Here is a 25,238-nt window from a genome sequence, read left to right on the forward strand (position 1 = left end):
TCATCCCACCTCCTTGACCTGTCCGTCTTCCCTGGACTGACCTATCCCCTCCCTACCTCCCCACCTATACTCTCTCCACCTATCTTCTTTACTCTCCATCTTCGGTCCGCCTCCCCCTCTCTCCCTATTTATTCCAGTTCCCTCCCCCCATCCCCCTCTCTGATGAAGGGTCTAGGCCCGAAACGTCAGCTTTTGTGCTCCTGAGATGCTGCTTGGCCTGCTGTGTTCATCCAGCCTCACATTTTATTATCTTGGAATCTCCAGCATCTGCAGTTCCCATTATCTCTGATACTATTTATTGTTCTAATTGCCTTTGAGAAAGTGGTGGTAAACCACCTTCCTGAACAACTGCAGTCTGTGTGTTACAGGTAAATCCAGAGTGCTCTTCTGAAAAGTGTTCCAGGATTTTGATTCAGCAGTAGTGAAGGATTGCTTGTATAGCTCCAACCTATCGTGATGTGACTGAAAGACATTAGCAGATTGTTGAGTTTCCATTTGTTGGCTACCCCCTTCCTTTGATAAAGGCTCAAAGTTTGAAAGATGCTTTGAAGAAGCCTTGTAAATTATTGCAGTTGATGCCCAAGCAAATGAAGATTTTTCTGTCACTCTCTTGACTTGTACCTTGCAAATAGCGACATATTTTTGGGATTCATGCAATTCACAGAATACCATCTACGCTTGTAACTATAGTATTTATTAAGCTGACTCTGTTGCCTTTCTGATCAAAAGTAATCTGAAGAAAGCTAATAGTGTGGAATTCAATAATAATGATGTCATTGAATCTCAGTGGGTGTTGGTTAGATTTGCTTTCGTTGGATGTGGTCATTGTTGTCATGTAAGTGCCAAACAGTGTCACTTGCCACTGATCAGACTTCACCTGAATGTTCTTCAGATTCAATTTGCTTTGAATATCTGAGGACCAAATCTTTAATACACAGCTCTTAATATAATTCCTGTAACATGAAAAGTTTGGATTTAACAAGTGCTGCACAAAATATTAATTTGACAGTAATGACAGCCACTTTTGTATTTGTGCGAATCAGTTTCTATCATAGTTCTACTGTGAATTATAAGAATATTGTAAGTAGTATTATAGGGATTAGTGTAGTTATAGTATGTTGGAGTAGCAAACTTTAGTTTGCGAGATCCATTATGTCCATTTGTTAATTAAAATATGATTACTTATTGGGCGTGAGTAGTCTCAATAGTTGTATATTCTTTACTTCCAGAAATAAGTCCTCTAGTTTTGCTGGTACGCTACATCTAATTAATTTGAGCAATTACTATTATTTCCAAAAGATGGAATTCCATAGATAATGGTCATGTATAATTTTTCTTTCTGGTTAAAAGATTCTAAATTTTTGCCTAGTCAGATGTCAATCTTGGTAACAACCAATTCCATTTTGTTTCCTCTTAAAATCTTCAGATTCCAGCATTGATGCTCTTCCTTCCTTTAAACCAGCCAAAAAATACTCAGATATTTCAGGACTTCCTGTAAGTATGGTACAATATTTTTATTGCACTTAGTTAACTTTATGCAAGCATTAAATTCTTGAAAATTAGACTGCAGTTACCTTTTGAACACTATCCTCACACTCTCTACTGCTGTTTACTGTGTTAATCTGCGAGCATTCTTTTGTTTTGAATTATACATCAGCAGCAAGTTGTATTAGTGTGGTGCCTTTTAAAGTAAAAGTGCTCTAGCAACTTTGAAAGTACAAGGGGAATAAAAAGAAATCTAAACAAGAGAGTGGTGCGTGTATGGAATGAGCTGCTAGAGGAGGTTATAAAGGCAGGTACAATTACAGCATTTAAAAGGCATCTGGATAGGTATATGAGGAAGGGTTCGGAGGGATATGGGCCAAATGCTAGTAAATGGGACTAGATTAATTTGAGATCGCTGTTGGACATGGATGTGTTGGATTGACTGGTCTGCTTCTGTGCAGTACCTGTCTAACTCTAAAAGAAATAGATTGTCAATGACCAGAAGCTTGATTGAAGGAGGTCGAGAGATTTCTAAGTAGGTTCTGATTGGTTGAATGGCTGCTGGTAGAAGGGATGCTCAAGGCTGACAGCAAAGGAACAGTGTTTGAGAGGTCACAATCAAGGATGTTACTCAGATGGGGATGAACAAGGCCATAGAAGGATTTAAGCTGAAGCAAACCATCAATGACTCAGCATGAGTTGTTTTTCATAATTTTTCTTCACAGCCTATAAATTACATAATTTAGGGGAGGTGATTGCCTAGTGATATTATTGCTAGATTATTAATCTGGACGGCCAGGCAATGTTCTTTTGTACGGAGTTCAAATCCCACCACAGCAAATGGTGGAATTGTAATTTAACAGACATCTGGAATTAAGAGTCTTATGGTGACCATGAAACCATTGTTGATTGTTAGAAAAAAAGATCTGGTTACTAATGTCCTTTTAGGGAACCAAACTGCCATCCTTACATGGTCTGCCCTATGTGACACCAAACCCACAGCAATGTGGTTGACTCTGAACTGCCCTCTGGGCTATTAGGGATGGGCAATAAATGTTGGTCTAGCCAGTCACACCCACACCCCGTGAATGAATTTTTAAAAAACTACATAGGACTTTAGAATTTGTACCAATACAAAGAGAGAGGCGAAAACTTCTATCAAGTGACTTGTTGTGAGGAACTTCTACTCAACTCCTACTGTGGCGTATTGTAGTGAAGAAACATATTATGTTCTTGCTCTAACTTAATTTGGATTTTTTTTTAAAATTCCAATTTTTTTGTATCATCTCTGAGGCATAACTGTCTCTGTGTTCTGTTGCAGTGGTACTGGCATTACCCCCTCTATAATCAACATATACCAACAGAGTGAATGTGCTATCACAATTAAGTATAATTCTGACTTTACTTCGCCTACTCACTCGCTCACACAACTGAACTGTATATTGAAAGAGGTTCTGTCTGATCTTCCCTCCCTGCCCCAGGATAATAAATACGATTGTGGTTGCGTACCTGCTACCACAGCTGAGATCAACTATCCAGAGTTTGAACCTGGAACTTTCAGGTTCGTATGGTAACGCCAGATAGTACATAGACCTACCAAACACCAACAAAGCTCTACAGGTGTCCTTGAACATATCTTTATTTGAATATAGACAGAGCAGGAAGACTTCAATTAGAAATGCTGAGGTTATTGAGAATTTAAAATTCTGTACTGTTAATGTTTAACAGCACTATTTATGGCTTTCATATCCAAATGCTGTTGGCTAAAACATGCTTTCCTTGTTTTCCTCTTCATCCTTCATCAAAATGTCTCATTGACAACAAAGCATTGTACTGGTGCATACAAGCAAAACCATAATTGTCAGGTACAGATTCTGGGAGAGCTGTTGTAACTCCGATTTATAAACTTTTTGACTGTCATTGTCTTTACATTCTGAGCCATTGCCTTGCAAATTAACGGGAAATGAAATGCACAAGTGTTAGTTTTAAATGTTTCTAATTCATTCACTGTATGCAAGAAAATAAAGCTCTATTCTTTGTCATTGAAGCAAAGAAGCAAACTTAATGTGAGTAAATTAAAATGCTGGCCAAATTGTAGTTTATCTTTTAACTTTTATACATAGCAGTGGCATAATACAAGACCTGTCTTGTTAATGTGCAAAGATGCAAATTAGCTATTTGAATTCATGTTTAGAAGGTGCAGTTTTCAAACAGAAAGTTATAGCATATGTTAGTTGACTAAACACGTTGTTACCAGCTGAGAGACCAACATAATCCAGTTTTCCAACGTTTATTCCATGGCCTTGGATTTTATGGCAATGCAGTTTATATTAAATATGATGTGTTTTCTGTCTGTACCATGCTTTCCAAGTCCCAGATTCCCACTCCTGAGATTTATCTCAACTGTTTCCTAATCTTTATAATTTGTTATGATCCCAGCTGATTCTACTGATGAACAAGTCAGATCCCAGAATGAAATCTGTCTGGATAGATTCTTTTTTAGAGGCAGAGTTAATTCACTGAAATATAAGCACAAATGGCTGCAGATTTCTTTAATAAAATAGAAGTTTATTACACAAAAGGAAAATGGTAAAATAAAGCAAGCTACCAAATTATAGAACAGGCCTTTCAAACAAACAGCAAAATGAAGTTGCATCTGTTTCTCAATATTATCACTTGATAGTGTTTCAGATACAGAGAAACTATCGTTCTATCTTAAATCTTTAGATTCAACTTAATTGCTTCTTCCCCGTTTTGTCTGTAAAGTTGTCTTGCATGTATACTGTCTACATCGAATGCTTAGACATTCTCAGTCTTTTAATAATCTGTCAACTTCGAATTAAGTATTTCAGCTCTGTAAGTTTTTACAAGTTTAACTTCTCCATACATTTCAATCAGTTCTTCCCTCATCCTTTTCAATTCCACAGGAAAATTGATCAGGCTGTCCATTCTTTTTGCATTATTATAATTACCGGTATCACCTATGTAAGTCATCTCTGCATCCTCTCTAAAGCAATCATAATTTTCTTATAACAAAAACAGAAATTGCTGGAGAAAGGCAGCAGGTTTGGTGACATCAGTGGAGAGAAAGTAGATTTAACATTTTGAGCCCTGTTACACTTTATCCAAACTGACACATTCTTCCTATAATGTACCAGAATGGCACATAGCACTCTAACAATGGCATAATTGGTATCTTTATGTAGTTCTGGCAAAGCCTGCTTGCCCTTGCACGCATGCCTTGCCAAATAAAAGAAAGTGCTGCATTTGTTGTCGTCTACATCTTATCTGTCTGTCCTGCCATGTTCAAGATCTGTGGGCAGGCAGTCTAAGGACTGTATGTCCTCCATTCTACTTGATATCCTACAGTTTATTGTATATTGTTTGATACTCGGTCAAATTTCACTTGCTACTTTCATGCCCATTCCTTCAATAATAACCTGTAGTCTCTAGTTTACAAAGACGCAGCCAATTATCATCTCATCTGCAAACCTCTAAATAACTTCTGTTCTATTTACATCTAAATGGTTAATTCATATCATGAATACTGCTGAAAACAACCTCCCTGTCACAGAAAAAAACATCCACCATTTCCCTTTTGGATCCAAATTGCCATTTTCCTGAGATTCCATGAGCTTTTACATTTCCAACTAATCTGAAGTTTGTGACCTTATCAAGAGTTTTCCTAAATCCATATGGATTACATCAAATGCAAAATTCTCATCAACGCTTCATTTATAAACAAAAAGTTCAGTGCTACCAAGTCTATGTTCACTAACCATGCCTTTCTACATGTTGAATTTTATATTTACCGTCCATTTTCCAATAATTTTCCCACCACCAAGGGCAACCAACTATCTGGTCTGTAATTACTTGGGCTATCTCTTTCACACTTTTTAACAGCAGTATACAGTATTCAACTTTTTGGAGCGACATTGGGAAAGGGGAGCAGTTCATCCGACCAAGAAGAGGAACCAGAGAAAACTGAGGCAAGCAGCTTTTCAACCCACTGCTATCTCTATGGAAGATGTGGCAGAGACTGCCTGGTATGGTTCAGGCAATGCCTAGCACATATTTGACCACCTCAGCACAAACATTGTCTCATGAGATGGAAGCTGACAACTAAGTAATCGTGCAAACCTCCAGCATTATGCCTACAGCCAGAGAGAATTGGATAATGATTGTTAGAGAATCAGCTGTTTTTTCCCTTGCTTCACTTAGCCTGAAATATTTCCTCTGGGAATAGTGATTTATCTACACTCCTGTTGGTTAAGCTCTTTCATATTTTCTTCCTAACTGTGTTATTCTATTCAATATTATATATTGCTCCATTACTATAGAATCAGTTTTGTCTCCTTTTTTTATTATTTTGTGTCAGTGACCTGTAACTGCCCTGTAAAATGGCCAAACAAGCCACTCAGTTGTATTAACTGTTACCAAATGGACTGCAGTGGTGTAAGGAGGCAGCTTATCACATTTCTCAGGGTGACTGTTGATGGGCAACAAATGTTAGCCAGCTACTATACCAAAATCCCATGAGTGAAATTTTAAAAAACTGCCATGGGGAAGAGGGAAAAGGAAGTAATTTATGATATCAGGATTCCTTGCAAATGTTACAGATTGACAATAGAAGTTCTGTGCAGTCAGTAGAGAGAAAATCTGCTTGACTCCGAGCTACAACGTGTGGATATGGGACAGAGACAGTCTCTCATCAAAGCAACACAACCTGCAGCTTTCTGCTGTTTTGAGCAGATATGTCCTGATGTGGCCTGTGGGAAGAAGGATCACCTTTATTGCTAGTGAAGGATTGAAGAATTTTTTCAAAAAGGAAGAAAAGTGATAGAGATGGCCACTTCAAATTACTACTCAATGAAACGGGGATACAGGAACCTGTTGAAAGCTGAGAGGAACTGTAGACATTTTTAAAAATTCAATGATGTGTTTAATAGATGTTAAATATAAAAGGGGAATGATGTTCTTATTAGCTTAAAATATAAGTTGCCACAAAAAGAAAATAGTGTTCAGTTAATAGTGCTTTTAGTCGTTTATTATTCAGATGTAAAATTTTGATGTCATTCATTCTGTTATTAGATGGAAGTTTGAATTTCTTTTTAAACCTTATCTACCTCCAGGGAGATCGTAATAGTGCCCTCAAAATCAGTGATCATTTGAGCTCTACCCTAGCAAGAGCAAGGGACAGGGTACAAGACAGCATACAAGAGTGAAAATAGGCCCTTGTGATACAGTGGTAGTGATCCTACCTCCTGAACCAGGAGGTCCAGATTCAAGTCCCACCTGGCCCGGGTGTGTGTGTGTGTGTGTGTGTGTGTGTGTGTGTGCGCGCGCGCGTCTGTACAAGAACGAAAGTTGATCATTGGAAGCAAAAGACCGTAAGAACTTAGCTGAAACCTTTCTCTTTTATATCATTCATTTTTCGCATTTATCTGTTTTTATAGATTGTTGTGGATTACTAATCTAATAACAGTACCAGAAGTCCAGAATAATGCTCTGGAAATATGGCAACTGGTGGAATTTGATTCAGTTAATAAATCTAGAATATAAAGTTGGTCTCAGCAGTGGATCCTTGAAACACATTAAAAATCCATGTGGTTCACTAATATCCTTTTAGGGAATGGATTTTTGCCATCCTTATCTGTTCTGGCCTGCATGTCATTTCTGATCTACAGTAACCTATAGACATGTAACTGCCATCTGAAATGATCTAGAGAGCCACGCAGTTCAAACAGCACTCAAGAAGCTTGACATCCAGGATGAAGCAGCACACTTGATTGGCACTACATCCACAAGCATACACTCCCTTCACCACTGATGCTCAGTAGCAGCAGTGTGTATTATTTACAAGATGCACTGCAAAAATTCACCAAAGATCATCAGACAGTGCCTTCCAAGCCCATGACCACCTCAATTTAGAAGGCTAAGAGCAGCAGATACATGAAAACGCCACCATCTTGAAGTTCCCTTCCAAGCCATTTACCATCCTGAGTTGAAAATGTATTGCCGTTCCTTCACTGTTGCTGGGTCAAAATCCTGGAATTGCCTCATTAAAGGGATTGTGGGTCAACCCACAGCAGGAGCTGCAACAATTCAGAAAGGCAGCTCATCACCACCTTATGGGCAACTAGGCATAGGCAGTAAATGCTGGCCAGCCAGCGAAACCCATATCCCACAAAAATGAATTGAAAAAATGATATTTGGGGATCGGCAACAAATGCTGGCTTAGCCACTGATGCCTGTATCCCCCATTAAATAAGTTTTTAAAAAAGACAGTGCAGGCCAGAACAGATAAGGATAGCAAAAATCCCTTCCCTAAAAGGATATTAGTGAACCACATGGATTTTTAATGTGTTTCAAGGCTCCACTGCTGAGCCAACTTTATATTCTAGATTTATTAACTGAATCAAATTCCACCAGTTGCCATATTTCCAGAGCATTATTCTGGACTTCTGGTACTGTTATTAGATTTTGAAATTCTTTCAGTTTTTACTTCCCTCCTCAGCTTACATTATTGTACATACACATTGTGACGTTTTTGGTAGGACATCAGAGGCCCAGAAGCCAAGAGGCCACCTGATCAAAGTATATAAAATTATGAAAGGTGTGGATAGGGTGGATAGTTGGGCGTCCTTTTCCCAAAAATGGATGGAAATGTTAAATACTAGGGACTAGACTTAAGTGTGAGGAGAAAAATTTAAAGGAGGTGTGTGAGGATGTTTTTTTTCCACACAGTGTGTGGTAGGTGCCTGGAACATGCAGCCAGTGGAGGTGGCAGAACCAGAGCAACGTTTAAGAGGCATTAGACAACACATGAACAAGCAGGAAATATAGCAATATGCACCATTACAGGCAGATGAGATTAGTTTAGAATGGCATCGTAGTTGGCACAGACATGGTAGGACAGGCTCTTTGGCCCATGTGCAAAGCATTTGACCCTCTGCAAAGAGACCTCTTGCAAAATTTTTCTTGGTTTATTTAACTTCTACCAATAATCTCATTTGTCTCCTCCCTATCTGCAGGTTAATTCTTTCTCATGCTTAGCTGGTATGGTCTATGTGTGCCTCCTGACCCACTCAATGTGGTTGACATGTAACTGCCCGATGGGCAATAAGTGCTGGTCTGGCCTGTGACATCCACATTCTGTGAATGAATAAAACATAAATTATACTCCATTCAAATTGGTGCAGCATGTGACATGAAACTTTGGAGACTCTAGTGCAATTTATGACCTGATCAGAGAGAACCAGCATGGTTCAGTCAGTAAATTATGCCTTTTTTTAGTACAATTATGGTAGACAAGCATGTGTCTTATGGATGTTATTTATATGGGCTTCCAGAAAACATGAAATAATGTTCAATAAGAGGATAACGGCAAAAATGAGAGCACACAGAATTGGAAGTGTCTTTTGAATTGGTGTGGAAATTGGTTTGGAGGGAGATAGTCAAGATATATGAACCCAAGAAAGATAAATTTGAACATTTTCTGAACAGTGAAAGAAATAGAAACTGTAGCAACAGTAGCAGTGTTTATCTGTGCTTTCTCAAATGAATCTTCACATCCATACTACACCAAGACACATTAGGAAGTATCAGGGCAATTAGAAGAACATAAGAATTGGAATTATGTTCTGAGATATTTTAAGATTAAAGGAGGCAAGAGAGAGGGTTTACAGAGCTTAAAACCTGAAGTTTGGAACAAAACAAACTGGTGATGTGCAGGCAGTCATAATTGTACCCAAAAAAAGGCAATAAAAGGTAGAAATTAGACATGGTTGTTTTAGGGGTTTCTTTTGCCCACGTGATGTTAGACAAATTAAACACATTGAATTGAGGGAGGAAAGTGGTGATGAGCAGAACTGGGTGTTGTCAGCTTTCTGGAGGACCATTCTGAAGTTAACTTGCACCCAACAGTCTCTCCCCTTCCCACTGTACCTTATGCAAACTTGTGAATTACAAAACTTGCCTTTTTTACCTCCTTACCTCCAGGTGAAATTTGTACTTTTCTCAATTCAGTACACACTATGTGCTGTTTACAATAAGATCTTCCCTATGCTGGGCAGAACTGATACAGATCACTTCACGGAACACTTTTTTTCACTCCCATTGCCTGTCATTTTAATCCCCCATTCCTCTCCTATTCAGATCTCTTGTCCTTTGCAATCCCATTGAGGATGAATATAAGTTCAACGAACAACAAATCATTTTTTCATAAGGCACATTCAAAAATTCTGGACATCTAACATTGAGCTCAGCAATTTTTAAAAAATTATTAATGGAACATCAGTGGCACTGGCAATGCCAACACTTGTTGCACACTTTTAATTGTCCTTGAACTGAGTAGCTTTCAAAAGCTATTTTAGAGGACACCGCTGACAGCATGGCTATGGATATGGAGTCACATGTAGGTCAGAGCAGGTAAGGATGGCACCTTTACTTCCCAAAAGCTCATTGATAATGAACTAAATATGTTCTTACCGATTCATAGTTGTCCGTGGCCATTATTACTGAAACTGGCTTTATAATCCAGATCTAGTAATTGAATTTAAATTCCACCTTCTGTGATGATGGATTTTGAACCCAGGTCATCAAGGTATTTGCCTGCGCCTCTGCATGTGTAATCTAGCAGCACTACCACTAGGCTAACATATCTCCTTGATACCTTCAGGTCAAAAACTTTGGCTCAATCTTTTCTAGAGGGCATCTACTAGTGATGATTCTGCTATTCCCATGCATATGGTCACTTGGTCCATATTTTGTTTCTTTGCTTGCCCTGTTTCTACTTCCATTTGCTTTGAACAATATTCCGTTTGTTATTTAACATATCCTGTTCCCTATGCTAGTTCAGATCTTTATTATTCTTTTGCACCATTCCCTATTCCAGTGCTTCAAACCAGTTAAATCTCTATACTTTCTAGTTTAGATGAAAAATCACAGACTTGAAAGGTTGGCTTTGCTTTTCTTTCAACGTAAGCTGTCTGGTCTGCCGATTATTGCCCATTTTCATCTGTTTTTGTTTCAGATTTGCAGCATCTGCAGTTTTTTTTTTGTCCTTTTTTCATACCTGGTGTGTCCATGGCATGCAGGTTAGTGGATTATTAGAAAAGGACCAAGAATATAAATCCTTGCGGATCCCAGAGCTAACTGCAGGATTGATAACAGAAGCCATTGCAGGTGGAAGTTTGACAACACACAAATTATTAAGTAGTAGTAGACAGGTGCAAAAAAGCAATTTAAAAAGCTAATGGAATGCTGACATTTTTCTCAGGATTGGAATGCAAAGGGAAGGAAATTGTGCTTCAGAATAGCTCTTACCAATACTTTGCATAATTGGAGTGCTGCATTCAGCTTTGGACACCACAATTTTAGAAGGATGTGTTGTGCACCACAAATTCACTAGAATAGTACCAAGGTGTGGGTTTTTAAATTGTATACATGAAATGGTGTGCAACTTTATATTCTCCTGAATATAGAAAACGGAGATGTGATTAAGGTGTTTAACAATGTTTGGATTTGATCGCAGAGCTAACTGGCAAAACATCAACTGAAGTGAGGAAATTGCGAGCAGTGGGTAGAAGGTTAGAGTCAGACTGGGCCATTTAGGGATGAAATGAAAAAAATGCTTCTCCATACAATGGAGAGGAGAACTTTGAAACTTTGCTTTCCCTAAAGCCTGTGGTCAATCAGAGCTTTTAGGATGAGAAAGATTTTTGTTAGGTGAGGTTAATGAGTCATGAGGAACATAAGTGGGAAATGAAATTGATTACTGTGCTCTCCATTAGTCTCCACAAAGAATTGCTATCAAAAATATAAACCTCATACTAAAGGAAGAAGCCAAGATACAGCTGATTATGATGCCAACTAACTCAGCAAAGGAAACACTTAATAGGCTATATATAACATGTCGTGCAATTGGACTTACTCCATTGGCCACACTTGTCTTTCACAGATCTGTAAATAAAGAAACTGCATGTGATTTTATGCAGAACTGACAGTCATAATTGGCCAAGTATAATTTTGTACAATAATCTTTTCCAGACATACCGGCGAGGTACCAAGTTGATTCCTGCTAAATAAGTATTAACCTTGTCAACTGATTTCAGCTGGCTAATGATGGACATGGTTCAGTATATGGTCTGCTGTCTGCAGACTACCAGACTCTAGTTTCTCTTCGTAACTGCACATAACTAAACTTACTTCAGTTTTCATTTTATGAAGAAAAAGTGCATATACGCTACTACTGGCTAGTGTTATTGTAGAAATGTGAGCAATTTAGAAAAATGTCTTTTGTTGTGTTGTGATGCTAGCTCATTCACTCCAATTGCATTCTCCCTCCACCCCATCCCTACTCTTCTGACAAGCTGATAGAACACCTGAATAGTTTTGGATATGTAGCTTACAAGGAGTTTTTAGATAAACTGATTATAAAAATGCCAGTGTTTCTCCATCCTAGAAAGAAATGTTACTCTTTTATAGTTAAGTTGGCCAGGATTCTTACTGGCTGGTTGCTCTAGGAAATAATTAAGTCACAGATTTTCTAAGATCTAGTTTCCGCTACAGTACTCAACTTGCAATATCATTAAATCTCTTGTCATTTGGATAGCAGTTGTTGAATTCATGTAATCCACATTACTTGCCTAGATGGTGAGTCCTGCTCATGTGAGGAAAGGAAATATGAGACTGTAGAATTCAAGCACGTTTACAAAGTATGTATGTTCATTTGCATTTGGGCCAGTTTTTTTTCTCCAGAAATGTTAGTGTGGCAAGAGTTTGTTTTTTGGTATTTTGTGCTGTCTACCACTCCTCCACAGGAGCTGCTTACTCTAGTCTCATGACAAGAGGTTGCAGTTATTGCAAGGCTTCATCTCTGTAGTTTAATTTAATAAAAAATGAACATCAGAATTGTGGCTTGTATCCCAGCCTCCCTCCCAAAGTAACACTATGGTAAATAATGTGATGATTTGAAGTCCTGAAGTAAGTAATATTAGACCATTTTATCTTGTACATGTTGTTTCCTTCTAGTTTAAGCTTTTTATATTCTAGATTTTGGAAGGGACCTTATCAGTAAAATACTCTTGACCTTCAGTTAACCAATCTCTGCTTGAAGAACATTAGCTGATAATTTGCCTCCACTGCTCATGGACTATTGTGGATCAAGTCATCCAGGGTTCTCAATTCTGATCATCACCTAGTAATGCTGGAAAGTGAATGTATGTGAGGAAATGATTAGATTTGATGCCAACCTCCCATCATTTACAATCAAGTACTTGGCTCATGCTCATTATAAGTTACCCATTTGAATTGATATGAAGTGTGACTTATTTCTGGGTGACACTTGATGCCTTGAGAAGGCAGAAGGCATAAAGTGTAGTGGGAAAAATAAAGAATCAGCATGGGAGGAATGTTAGCATATCTGGTACATCATGATAATTTGAAGAATCGAACTTCCAATTGTCAAAACGAATGCAGACTTAATTAGCTTGAACCAAAAGTCTTTTCTGCAAGCCTTTGAACCTGTTTTTCTGGTAAAATGTTAAAACATGTCCACTTTTTCAGCAGCACAAAAGTTGACATATATCCAGAAGCAAGTGTTCAGAAGGGATTTACCAGGATGTTGCCGGGTGTGGAGGTTGGACTTATAAAGGCTGGATTGGCAGGGACTTTTTCACTGGAGCATAAGAGGTTAAGAGGTGACCTGATAGAAGTTTATAAAATAATGACAGGTATGGATAGAGTTAATGGTAGTTGTCTTTTTCCTAGGATGGGGGATTTCAAGACTAGGCGGCACATTTTAAGGTGAGAGGAGAGAGATTTTTAAAAAGATACGAGAGGCAGTTTTTTTTTACACAGAGGGTGCTTCACGTGTGGGATGAACTTCTTGAGGAAGGTGGTAGATGTGGGCACGTGTACACTGTTTATAAGGTATTTGGATAGATACGTGAATAAGAAAGATTTGGAGCGATATGGGCCACAAGCAGGCAGGTGGGACTAGTTTCGTTTGGGATGATTTTCGGCATGGACTTGTTGGACCAAAGGGTCTGTTTCCGCGCCATTTGACTCTTATCAGTATAATAATCAATATTTTCCCCTCAAATACATCAAGACCTGGATCAGTATTACATTGCTGTTTGTTGAAAGCTTGCTGTGAAAATTGGTGCTTCCTGTATTACAACCATCACTCTGTAAAATTGTTTGAAATGCCTGGTGACTGACAAAGGCATTTATATTCGGACACATTCTTCTCTCTGTATTTGACTTCACTGATTCACAAGTTAAATGTATAGGTAATTTTTAAGGTCATAAATTGGGAGCTGTGCTCACTAGATCAATATATTCTTCAATGTGAGAAGCTACCAGAATAATTTCATAACAGATGAGTTTTCATGGCTGCAGCGGAATGGGACTAGTGTAGCCTGGACCGCCAAGAAAGTAAAGACTTGGGCTGCTGGCTTTCACAATTATTTCCCAAATTGCAGTCCCATAAATGAAATGTGCGTGGGAGCACAAAAATGTGAATTTTATCACATTCAACACGTATGCAAATACCATGCAGCAGTTAAAACACAATATAGTAATAAAAATCAAAAATAAAACATAAACAAAACCTGAAAATTAGTTACACTATTTAGGTCACCAAAACACAGTAATGTTCATTTGTAAGATATGATTCAGTGAAGTCACAGTTGCACGCCAGAAGCTTGGCATTGGCCTAAGATTGTGCCTGCGATCTGTCTCTTTTGAGTCTTGTTGACAGTCTGCAGACATCCTACTGACTATACATTTCTCTGACTGATGCTAAAGTTAACAAAAAAACAGCTTCAGTAGCCTGGATATATTTGAAGCAGATTGGGGTTTTAAAGTAATTAAATCTTAAAAATGACAATATTGAAATGACCACCTTAGTAGTAGTGTGGTTATGTTCATGAACCAATAATCTGGAAAATATCATTTCAGCTTCTAAAAAGACAATTCTGCAAACTTCACGTTTTGTCTTAAAGTTAGAGATTAAACAAAACTGATGTTAGTAAAAGCAACTGTGAAGCTAGCAGGTGGTTTTTAAAAATCCAACTCACGTAATAATGACCTTTCAGGGAAGGAAATCTGCTATTGTTTTTGATTTGGTTGAGTCTTCGCTTTTCTGTGACATTCTGATGAAATCATCCAGCATCACCTTTGGGCAACTAGGGATGAGCAATAAATGTCAGCCTTAGCAGCAGTGTTCACGTGTCAAGAATTAATATTTTAAATAAATGTTTAAAAAGTGAAACCAAACAAAATGTGAGTGTAGTATAATGAGAGGAGAGGGAGCTAGTGAAATTTACATGAAGGTTGCGTTGAGTATGATTGTTGTCACGAGGGTATATTTTAGCTTAGAATTTGCCATGGAATGCAGGCATTAAAGGCTTTGCAGAATAGAGAAAGGGGATGAGAAGATGGATGAAAGAGTAAGTGCCAGAAAAGTAAAGAAGCTTGGTAGTAAAGGTTAAAGCGCCACTAAAGGTGTTATAGTAAAGTACAGCTGATTGCAGTAAGGGGAGAGGAATCGCCATCTGAATGACAAGCTTCAAGAAGCTCCAAGATGAAACCATAAAATACAAGTTTTGCAAATAGGTTTATTCTCTGTTTTTGCAATGCAAGGCTTTTAAAGTATAATTAGTTTGGTTGATTGAGCATCTTAATTATTTGTAGTCATATTACATTATACTCAGGAATTTTGCATTGAAAAAAAATCTGTAACCTTGCTTCATAAAGTTGTTTCAACTCAGTCTGCTTTTATTGAACACATGGATTGTTTTGGTGAGTTAGTTCACATAAACATACTTGCAAGTTTTATTGTCTGTGTTCTATTTTTGGTTTTTATCTCAGTCTTCACCAGTGGTTCCCAGCATCACAGATGCCAGTTTTCAGCTGATTTGATTCACTCTGTAATATCAAGAAATGGTTGGAGGCCAAGGACACTGCAAAAGTTGTGGTCTCTGACAGCATTCTAGCAATAATACTGAAGACTTGTGTCTCAGAATCTGCCACATCATGGCTGAGCTGGTGCAGTACAGCTATAATACTGGCATCTATTTGTTACTCAACAATGTAGAAAATTGTCTCAGTATGTCCTGGACATGCAAGGCAGGACAAATTTAACCTGGTCAATTATGGCTCCATCAGTCCACTCTTGATCATCGGTAAAATAATGGAAGGGATCATCAGCACGACCATCAAGCAACACCTACTCAGCAATAACTTGCTCAATGTTGCCCAGTTTGGACTCCACCAGGATCACTCAACTCCTGATCTTATTACAGCCGTGGTTCAAAAATAGACAAAGCAGCTGAATTCCAGATATGAAGTGAAAAATACAACCCCTTGACATCGAGACTGCATTTCACCAAATGTGGCATAAAGGAGCCCTAGAAAAATTGGAATCAGTGGGTATCAGAGCAAACTGTCCACTGGTAGGATTCACACCCGGCACATAGGAAGATGTATATAGAGACTGGGCGTCAACCATCTCAGCTCCAGGTCATTTCTGCAGGAGCTCCTCAGGGTTGTGTCCTAAGTCCAATCATCACTTCAGTTGCTTCATCGATGACCTCCTTCCACCAAGAGTGCAGGAGTGGGGTGTACACCAATGATAGCACAATGTCCATCACCATTCACAATTCCTTCGATACTAAAGTGGTTCATTTTCAAAGACCTGGACAACATCCAGGCTTAAGCTGACAAGTGGCCAGTAACATTCATGCCACATCAATGTTAGACAGTGACCACCTCCAATAAGGGACAATTTAACCACTGTCCCTTGGCATTCAAAGATGTTACCATCAGAGAATACCTCTTCTTCAATTTCACCACCCCCCTCCCCCCATTACCACCCTGGAAGGGGTTACCAGTCACCAGAAGCTCAAATGGACTAACTTTATAAACTGTATTAGCTACAAGAGCGGATCATAGGCTAGAAATACTGTGGCTAGTACACCACCACCTGCAAGTTCCCCTCCAAGCCAGTTACCCTGCTGACTTGGAAATATATCACTGTTCCTGGGCCACAATCCTGGAATTCCCTCCCTAACAGCATTGTAAGTCAACCTGCAGCACATGGACTACATTAGTTGAAGAATGTAGATCGATATCGCCTTTTCAGTGGCAACTGGGATGGGGAGCCAATGACTCCTGTCATGAGTGAATATAAAAAATAACAGAATTAATCTGTTGCATGGTTTTTACATGAATTCTACAAATGATAAAATATATATAGTTCGAGGGTCCCATAGCCTCTTTGACCAGCTACAGAGAGTGTATAGTGGCAGAGATGTGAGGGGGTGACCGAAGGACATGGAGCTGAGTGAGAGATCCTAGTCTGATTAGATAAGGGATAGTGCAGTGATCTCAGGGAGGGGAGCATCACTGAGAGTGACTGGAGTAAGTTTTAATCCCCCTGATGTTTCCTGAAGATTTCTCAGACCCTCTGGAGTCTCCCTCTCTGATTTTGGAGACTTTCTTTAGAGGGTTTTGGGCATCAGTTTCTTGCTGGAAATTTAACCTTGACAGGCAGCTCCTCCATTGTTAATGCATTGAGACTTGGGACGGTTCCCAGTGCATTCAGTATTGAATTATATGAAGACTAGAGAAGCTGAATGAAAATTTGTGACCATGCAGATTTCAGTATATTAAAACAAATCATTAATGATTTGGCCTGCTAATTTCATTGTATTCTCATTATATGGCTCATTTATCTAAAAGTGCTGTATATCAAAGATTATCCTGCAGTATTGTATGCTTTTATTAAATATGGTTTTTGTTTTTACAGGCCAGTTATACAGACCCACAGAGTAAGCTACGATTTAGCAGCACAGAGGAGTTTTCCTACATTCGTATGCTTCCGTCAGACATTGTGACTGGCTATTTGGCTTTAAGGAAAGCAACAAGCATAGTACCGTGAAATAGGACACAATTGTCTTTCTGAAGTATGTGAAAACAAATTTTCTGTTGTACAAAGCAACACATGGTGACTTATGACATTTGGAAGTTCCTGTGCATCTCAACAAAAAATTCCAGCAGCTGAAGTTTTGGCAACAGAGGTTTTAAGAAAAATTGTAAACGGGAAATGTAAAATACCATAAAACTACAAAAAAATCCCCTGATGAAACATCAGGATGTACAGAAAGTGATACATGTACAGCTAATATATTGTAAAACTGCTCTTGTATTTTTTTCCAAAGGATGCTGGTTATTTAAAAAAAAGTTTAATGGACTTAGGGCAATCCAAACAAGGAAAAAAATTGAAGAGAAGATGAAATTATCAAAATATTGGGATATAAAATAAATATTAATTTTGGAAAATGATTTTTTTCCTTGGTATTGGTCAGCTTTTAATTACTAACTAATTCATGGACTTAACCAGGCACTGAAGAAAAATAAGTTTAGTGATTCAACTTGACTAAATGTATAGTATAATACTTAATGAAATTATAGATGTTGCTGACACAAAGTACATTTTTCTATTAACTGTAATTAGTGAGCAAAACATTGCCGAATTGAGTCAAATGCATATATTTTTGTCAACTAGTTTATTTCTTGGAATTTTTGCACGTAGAATTGAGTGACAGTCATTAGCACAAAATATGGATATGGCATTTAAGAATTGTAATAATTTGAGTAGCATCAGTTTTTATTCAATATTATTTTATTTCTGAAGACTGTCAAGACAAATTTAATAAATTTGAAAATTAAGTTGTTTGACTTGTCTTCTCAACCAATGTTTTAGTTGTGGCAGATGTGGGGAAATATCTATCATATACAGTGAAGGTACTGTACATTAGATAAGGTTAATGTATTCGTAATTAGTGAAATTTATCACAAAATGGATTAAAATTTGATTTGAAGGGAGAAAAAATGGAGTAAAAATTACTTCTTTGAAGTGTTTAGACATGATATTGCACAGGTTCTGGAGTCATGTCACGCATTTGTGTGGAAAGAATTAATCTTTTAGGTGGATGACTTTGGAGATATCAACCTAAAATGTTGAGTCGGCTTTTCTCCATAGATGCTATCTGAGATACTAAGGATCTCTAGTGTTTTCTGGGGTCTTTTTCAGGTTTCCAGCATCAGCTATAATGTACTTTTGTGTGTTAGTTGTTATAGGATTATTGAGAGTGATGCATATATAATACAAATAACAAAACCTATAAGATTTTTGCATCCATTGCTTTCTTTTATGTGGTTGCTACTCTCATTAAATGTCTTTTTTTTTAAAGCAGAAATGCTCTAAGTCAAGTATCATTCATTTTTCTGGAAGATTGTCCTGGACAGATACAAATGTCTGAAAATTACAAATTACCTTCTTTCTCTGAGACTTATTTAATCATTGATGGAAAAACAACCAAACCAGTTGAAGGTACCCATCAGTTTGATCAGGACTCAGCAGATCCTTCTCTTTCTAATAATTTTTCCATTTTACAAATGAGAAGTAACTTGGCACATAGTTGATAAAGTACCAATATCTGTAATGGGAATCTTCTGTGCAAACTCAATGTAGTGAAACTCGGTAGCATATTGATCTCGTCAGATGCTAATCAGTTGCTACACAACCTATGATGAGTGTATTATTTCATTTGTAAATGTATAAGTTCCATATGTCGGCAGAAGAGGCTTGCTACTGTGTGTGTGTGTGTATATATGAGAGATGCTGTATAACCTGATCCCAAAGGAAGGTGATCAACTATACTCAATTAAATTCTGCATGTCAGTATGTTTTCATTGTCTGACTGAGGACACAGTACTGATCCAGGCTACTGTTGATTCCAAGATAATAAAATGTGAGACTGGATGAACACAGCAGGCCAAGCAGCATCTCAGGAGCACAAAAGCTGACGTTTCGGGCCTAGACCCTTCATCAGAGAGGGGGATGGGGAGAGGGAACTGGAATAAATAGGGAGAGAGGGGGAGGCAGACCGAAGATGGAGAGTAAAGAAGATAGGTGGAGAGAGTATAGGTGGGGAGGTAGGGAGGGGATAGGTCAGTCCAGGGAAGACGGACAGGTCAAGGAGGTGGGATGAGGTTAGTAGGTAGCTGGGGGTGCGGCTTGGGGTGAGAGGAAGAACCAGTTAGGGAGGCAGAGACAGTTTGGACTGGTTTTGGGATGCAGTGGGTGGGGGGGGAAGAGCTGGGCTGGTTGTGTGGTGCAGCCCAGCTCTTTCCCCCCCCCCCCCACCCACTGCATCCCAAAACCAGTCCAACCTGTCTCTGCCCCCCTAACTGGTTCTTCCTCCCACCCCAAGCCGCACCCCCAGCTACCTACTAACCTCATCCCACCTCCTTGACCTGTCCGTCTTCCCTGGACTGACCTATCCCCTCCCTACCTCCCCACCTATACTCTCTCCACCTATCTTCTTTACTCTCCATCTTCGGTCCGCCTCCCCCTCTCTCCCTATTTATTCCAGTTCCCTCTCCCCATCCCCCTCTCTGATGAAGGGTCTAGGCCCGAAACGTCAGCTTTTGTGCTCCTGAGATGCTGCTTGGCCTGCTGTATTCATCCAGCCTCACATTTTATTATCTTGGAATTCTCCAGCATCTGCAGTTCCCATTATCTCTGATACTGTTGATTCCAAGCTGGTTTGATCTGGCCTCCTGCGTGATCCACAAGAAAAACGTCAGCCTTCTCCACTACATTGTTCACCAGCACTTCTTGGCCCTTACCCACGAAGCACAAATTTTCTTTTTCCTGTGGAATTATGTATCGCTGAGGGCTGTAGAGGCCAGATCATTTGAATATTGTCAGGGCTAAAGGTAGGCAGACTTTTCATCAATAAGGGAATCAAGAATAACGGGGGAAAAGGCAGGAAAGTGGAGTTGAAAATAATCAGATCAACAAGACTTCGTTGAAAGGCAAAGCAGACTTAATGTACCAGTTGTCTGCTTTCTGCTCCCATGTCTAACACAGCCTTTCTGTACCGTAATGGTGTAGTACCATAGTATTAGCGGTATATCTTGCTCGCAGAATCTGAAGTCCTCTTTTTCTCTGTTTTAAACATGGTCCTGGCAGCATCAATGGTGGATGGTCTGGCAGTGGTGAGCACTGATTCCACAGTAATGGCTGTAAAGAGCTCAGTTGCATAGTTAGTGAGGTGAAGAACAGAAGATTACAAGAGATTGCTTTTGAACTGTCAGGGACAGATTGCCTTGAATGTCACACAGTAAAATTCTTCAACTGCATGTGGGGAAAAGCTCTGATCTATGATTTCATGAAGAATGTATTTAAGATTTTAGCAAAAATCTGTAGCTCAGGTTGTGGGTGAAGTTGTTTTCTTGCTTGCCGAGCTCGCTTGTTTTCGTTCAGATGTTTCATCACCATGGCAGGTAACATCATCAGTGAGGCCTCCAATGAAGCAAAGTTGTTCTACTCTGCTTGGAATTTATACTGCCTAGTCTGTTATGGCGAATAGCATCATTTCTGGTTTTGTTCTGTATGGGTTTGCATTTGGGGTCCAATTCTGTATGTTTGTTGATTACATTATGGGTTGAGAACCATGCCTCTCGGAATTCTATGTTTTGGCTTAGGCTACTTTGGTTATCTTGTCCCAGTTAAACTGATGGCCTTCATTGTCTGAGTGTACAGTTATCAAGGAAAGTTCATAGTGTTGTTTTGGTGCTAGCTGATGTCCGTGTATTCTGATGGCTAATTTCCTTTCTGTCTGATGTAATGTGGCAGTGGATGCAGGATATTTTGTAAACTTCATTGGTTCTGCATGTTGTGAGAATGGGGCCTTTTAATCCTTGAGTGTTTGTGGTAGAGTGGCCGTGGGCATGTGTTACCATGATTTCTAGTGGTTATAGGAGTCTCATTGTCAGTTCTGGTATGTTCTTGATGTAGGGCAGTGTGGCAAGTTGTGCTAGGGCATACTGTGACCTCTTGTGGTTGTCTATACTGATGATGTTACCTAACATGGTGACGAACCTTCTGAACAATAAGAAGCCGGTTCAGCGAGCAAGTCAGAAACTTCTAATGTATTATGTTTGAACAAATGCAATAATTCACACAAATGTTAGTTATATTGCAAGTAATTATGCTTAGTTAACCACACATGAAATAAGGAAGGATTTCACTAATTCAGGAGTGATGCTGCATTCTTCTGCACATCATTCTACTCCGTCTATCAAAATGCCTTATTAATCACATGGTAAATTACACTCAATAGCCAGTAAATTATAATGGATGACTAAATAACTAATGAAGACGTTCTTGTATCTACTGCTTGCATGGATGCTTTAATTCATTTTTGTTTCCCAAAAGGAATTACTTGCATTAGACAGGAATCTTCAGCCAGAAGTTCCAAGTGGATGATCTAATTCAGCTTCCTTAGCCAAGCTTCTCCAGTACAGTTACAACACTTCCATGTGTTTGGGTACATGCCAAATTGTCTTAGTATGTCCTCTGCACAAAAAGCAGGACAAATACCACCTGACCAATTATCTCCCCCTCAAACATCAATAAGGTGATGGAAGGTGCCATTGAATGTGCTACAAGCAGCACCTGCTCAGTGATGCCCAGTTTGGGAATTACAGGGTCACTTGCCTCCTGACCTCATTACAGTTTTGATTCAAATATGGATGAAAGAGCTGAATCCCAGAGATGGAGAGTTACAACCCTTGATGTCAAGGCCACATTTGACTGAATTTGGTAAGAAGCAGCCCAGCAAAACTTGAATCAATGGGCATTGGGGCAAATGCTGCTGATTAGCGTTATACCTGGCGCATAGACAGATGGTTGTGGTTATAGGAGATTGGTCATCCCAGTGCCAGGATGTCTCTACAGGAATCCTTAGTACAGTTTCCCAACCATCTTCAGCTGCATCATAAATTACCTTCCCTCCATCAGAAGGCCAGAAGTAGTGAAGATCACCCATGATTACACAATGTTCAGCACCATTTACAACTCCCCAGATACCGAAGTAATCCATGGTCAAATGCACAAGATCCAGGATTGGGCTGTGACCAGTGGCAAGTAACATTCGCACCACACAAATGCCAGGCAATGACCATCTTCAATAAGAGACAATCTAACCATGACCCCTTGACATTCAATGGTGTCACCATCACTGAATCTCCCACTATCAACATCCTGGGGGTTATCACAGATCAGAAACTCAACTGGACTCACCATATAAACACTGTGTACAAGAGATCATCAGAGAATAGGAACACTGCAGTGAGTAATTCATCTTCTGACTCCCTGGAGCCCTGTACTGTACAAATACAAATTTGTACTGTGCAAATTTACCAAAGCTCCTTGGACAGCACCTTTTGTGTGTTCATGGGGTCAAATCTAGAATGACAAGGGTAGCAGATACGTAGGAACATCACTTTCAATTTCCCCTCTGAGCAACTCACCGTCCTGACTTGAAAAAAATTGCCATTCCTCATTGTGACTGGGTTGAAATTCTGGAATTCTCTCCCTAAGGATATCATGGATCTATCTACAGCACATGGCTCAAGAAGACAGCACAACACCACCTTCTCAAAGCAATAAGGCACATGCAATAAATGCTGGCCAGCCAGCAACACCCTTGCTCAGTTTTCTTTTGTGCCGTATTGTAACACAATGGTGCTTATTTTTCTATTTTCAGTCAGTTGGGTTCTAGTGAGAACAACCCAAGTTTCTTCAACGTCTCCTCATAGCTAATGCCCAGGCACTATCCTGGTAAACCTCTTCTGTACCCTCTCCAAAGCTACCGCATCCTTCTGATAGCGTGGCAACCATAAGTGAACACAATATTACAAATGCGTCCCAACGAGTGTTCTATAAAGTTGCAACATTACCTGCCAATTTTGAAACTCTGTGCCCTGTCCGATGAAGGCAAGCATGCCATGTGCCTTGATAATCTTCTCCATCTGCGCTGCCATTTTCAGTGACCCATGTACCTGTACACCCAGATCCCTTTACCTATCAGTACCCTTAAGAGTTCTGCCATTTACTGTATATTTTCCATCTGGATTAGACCACCTGAAATGCATTACCTCACATTTTTCTGGGTTAAACACCATCTGCCATCTCTCTGCCCATGTCACCAATCGATATATGCCCGGTTGTATCCTCTAATGGTCCTCACTGTGATCTGCAATTCCACCAAGCTTTGTCTCATCAGCAAATTACTAATCAAACCAGTCACATTTTCCTTCACATCATTTATACATATCACAAATAGCAGAGATTCCAACACTGATCCCTGAGCGACACCACTAGTCACAGCCCACCGTTCAGATGGGCAGCACGGTGGCTCAGTGGTTAGCATAACTGCCTCATAGTGCCAGGGGCCCAGGTTCAATTCCACCCTCAGGTGACTGTGCAAATGCTACACAATCTCCCCTTGTCTGTGTGGGTTTCTGCCAGTGCTTTGGTTTCCTCCTACAGTATGCTGGTTAAGTGAATGGGCGTGGCCTTGGTGGGATGCTCTTTGGAGGGTCGGTGTGGTCTCTGGGCTGAATAGTCTGATTCCACACTGTGGGGATTCTATGAAATGATTCCACTGCTACCCTCTGTCTTCTATAACTGAGCCAGTGTTTTTACCCATCTTGCAAGCGATGGGTAAATGTGACTTTACTTTCTGGATCAGTCTGCCATGAGGGACCTTGTCAGAGGCCTTTCTGAAGTCCATGTAGACATCATCCACTGCCGTACCCTCCCCTTCTCAAAACCATGTTGCCTCTCACTATTATGTTCACTTATTTCCAAGAATCCTCTCCAATAATCTCCCTACCACTGACATAAGGTTCACTGGCCTGTAATTAGGTGGATTATTCGTGCCACCCTTCTTAAATAAAGGAACAACATTGGCTATTCTCCAATCATCTGCGACCTCACCTGTTGCCAGTAAGGATACAAAGATTTCTCTGAAGGCCCCAGCAATTTCCTCCCTTACCTGTCTCAGTATTCTGAGATTTATCCCATCTGGGGAATTGTCTACCTTAATGATTTTCAAGGCGCCCAATATCTTCCCCCCCTTTTAATCTTAACATGATCTGAACTATCTACACATCCTTCCCCAAAGTCATCATCCACCAAGTCCTTCTCTATGGTGAATATGCAAAGTATGCATTTAATACCTCGCCCATTTCCACTGGCTCCACCCATAAATTCCCTTCTCTGTCCTTGAGTGGACCAACCCTCTGCTGGCTACCCTCTTGCTCTTTATAAAATGTGTAAAAAGCCTTGGGATTTTCCTTAATCCTGTTGACTAATGACTTTTCATGACCCCTTTTAGCCCTCCTGACTTCTTGTTTAATTTTCCTTTGACTTTCCTTGTATTCCACCCTTGCTTCATCTGTTTCCAGCCTCCTACCCTTGACAAATGCTTCCTTTTACTTTTTGACTAGGCTCACAATATCTCTCATTATCTAAAGTTCCCTAAATTTGCCATACTTATCCTTCATCCTTACAGGAATGTGCCAAAGACTGGACACAAAATAGAGACAGAGCATACCAGTCTTAAATTGTTGAACTCTGTGTTGCATTACACGTTTATCTCTCTGAATATTGCTTGATAAGTGTATCATTTGGAGATGGAGCTTGGATCATTCTGCAACACCATTTTTAGCTCAAGGATTTGAGATGCTTTCTTCATTTTCATCGAACCAATCCTGGTGTGCTGACTTTTTCAGTCCAATAGTAGTGTTTGATGTTTCAGTGACAATTTTCTATCTTAGGTGAGGATACAGAACCTATGCACAGTACTTTAGGTGTGATCTCA

General features: G+C 39.5%; 1 protein-coding gene across 1 annotated transcript in view; it reads left to right on the plus strand.

Annotated features, from left to right (window-relative positions):
* Nucleotides 1–18,225, plus strand: part of ino80c (INO80 complex subunit C) — a 45,380-nt gene extending 27,155 nt beyond the window's left edge. The window contains exons 4-5 of the mRNA XM_059655457.1: nt 1,427–1,494; nt 17,303–18,225. Of these exons, the coding sequence (XP_059511440.1) occupies nt 1,427–1,494; nt 17,303–17,434 (200 nt within the window). The 3' untranslated portion in view covers nt 17,435–18,225. The remainder of the gene's footprint in view (nt 1–1,426; nt 1,495–17,302) is intronic.
* The last annotated feature ends 7,013 nt before the right edge of the window (nt 18,226–25,238 follow it).

This window comes from Stegostoma tigrinum, chromosome 2 (assembly GCF_030684315.1).
Source record: "Stegostoma tigrinum isolate sSteTig4 chromosome 2, sSteTig4.hap1, whole genome shotgun sequence".
NCBI classification, from domain to species: Eukaryota; Metazoa; Chordata; class Chondrichthyes; order Orectolobiformes; family Stegostomatidae; genus Stegostoma; species Stegostoma tigrinum.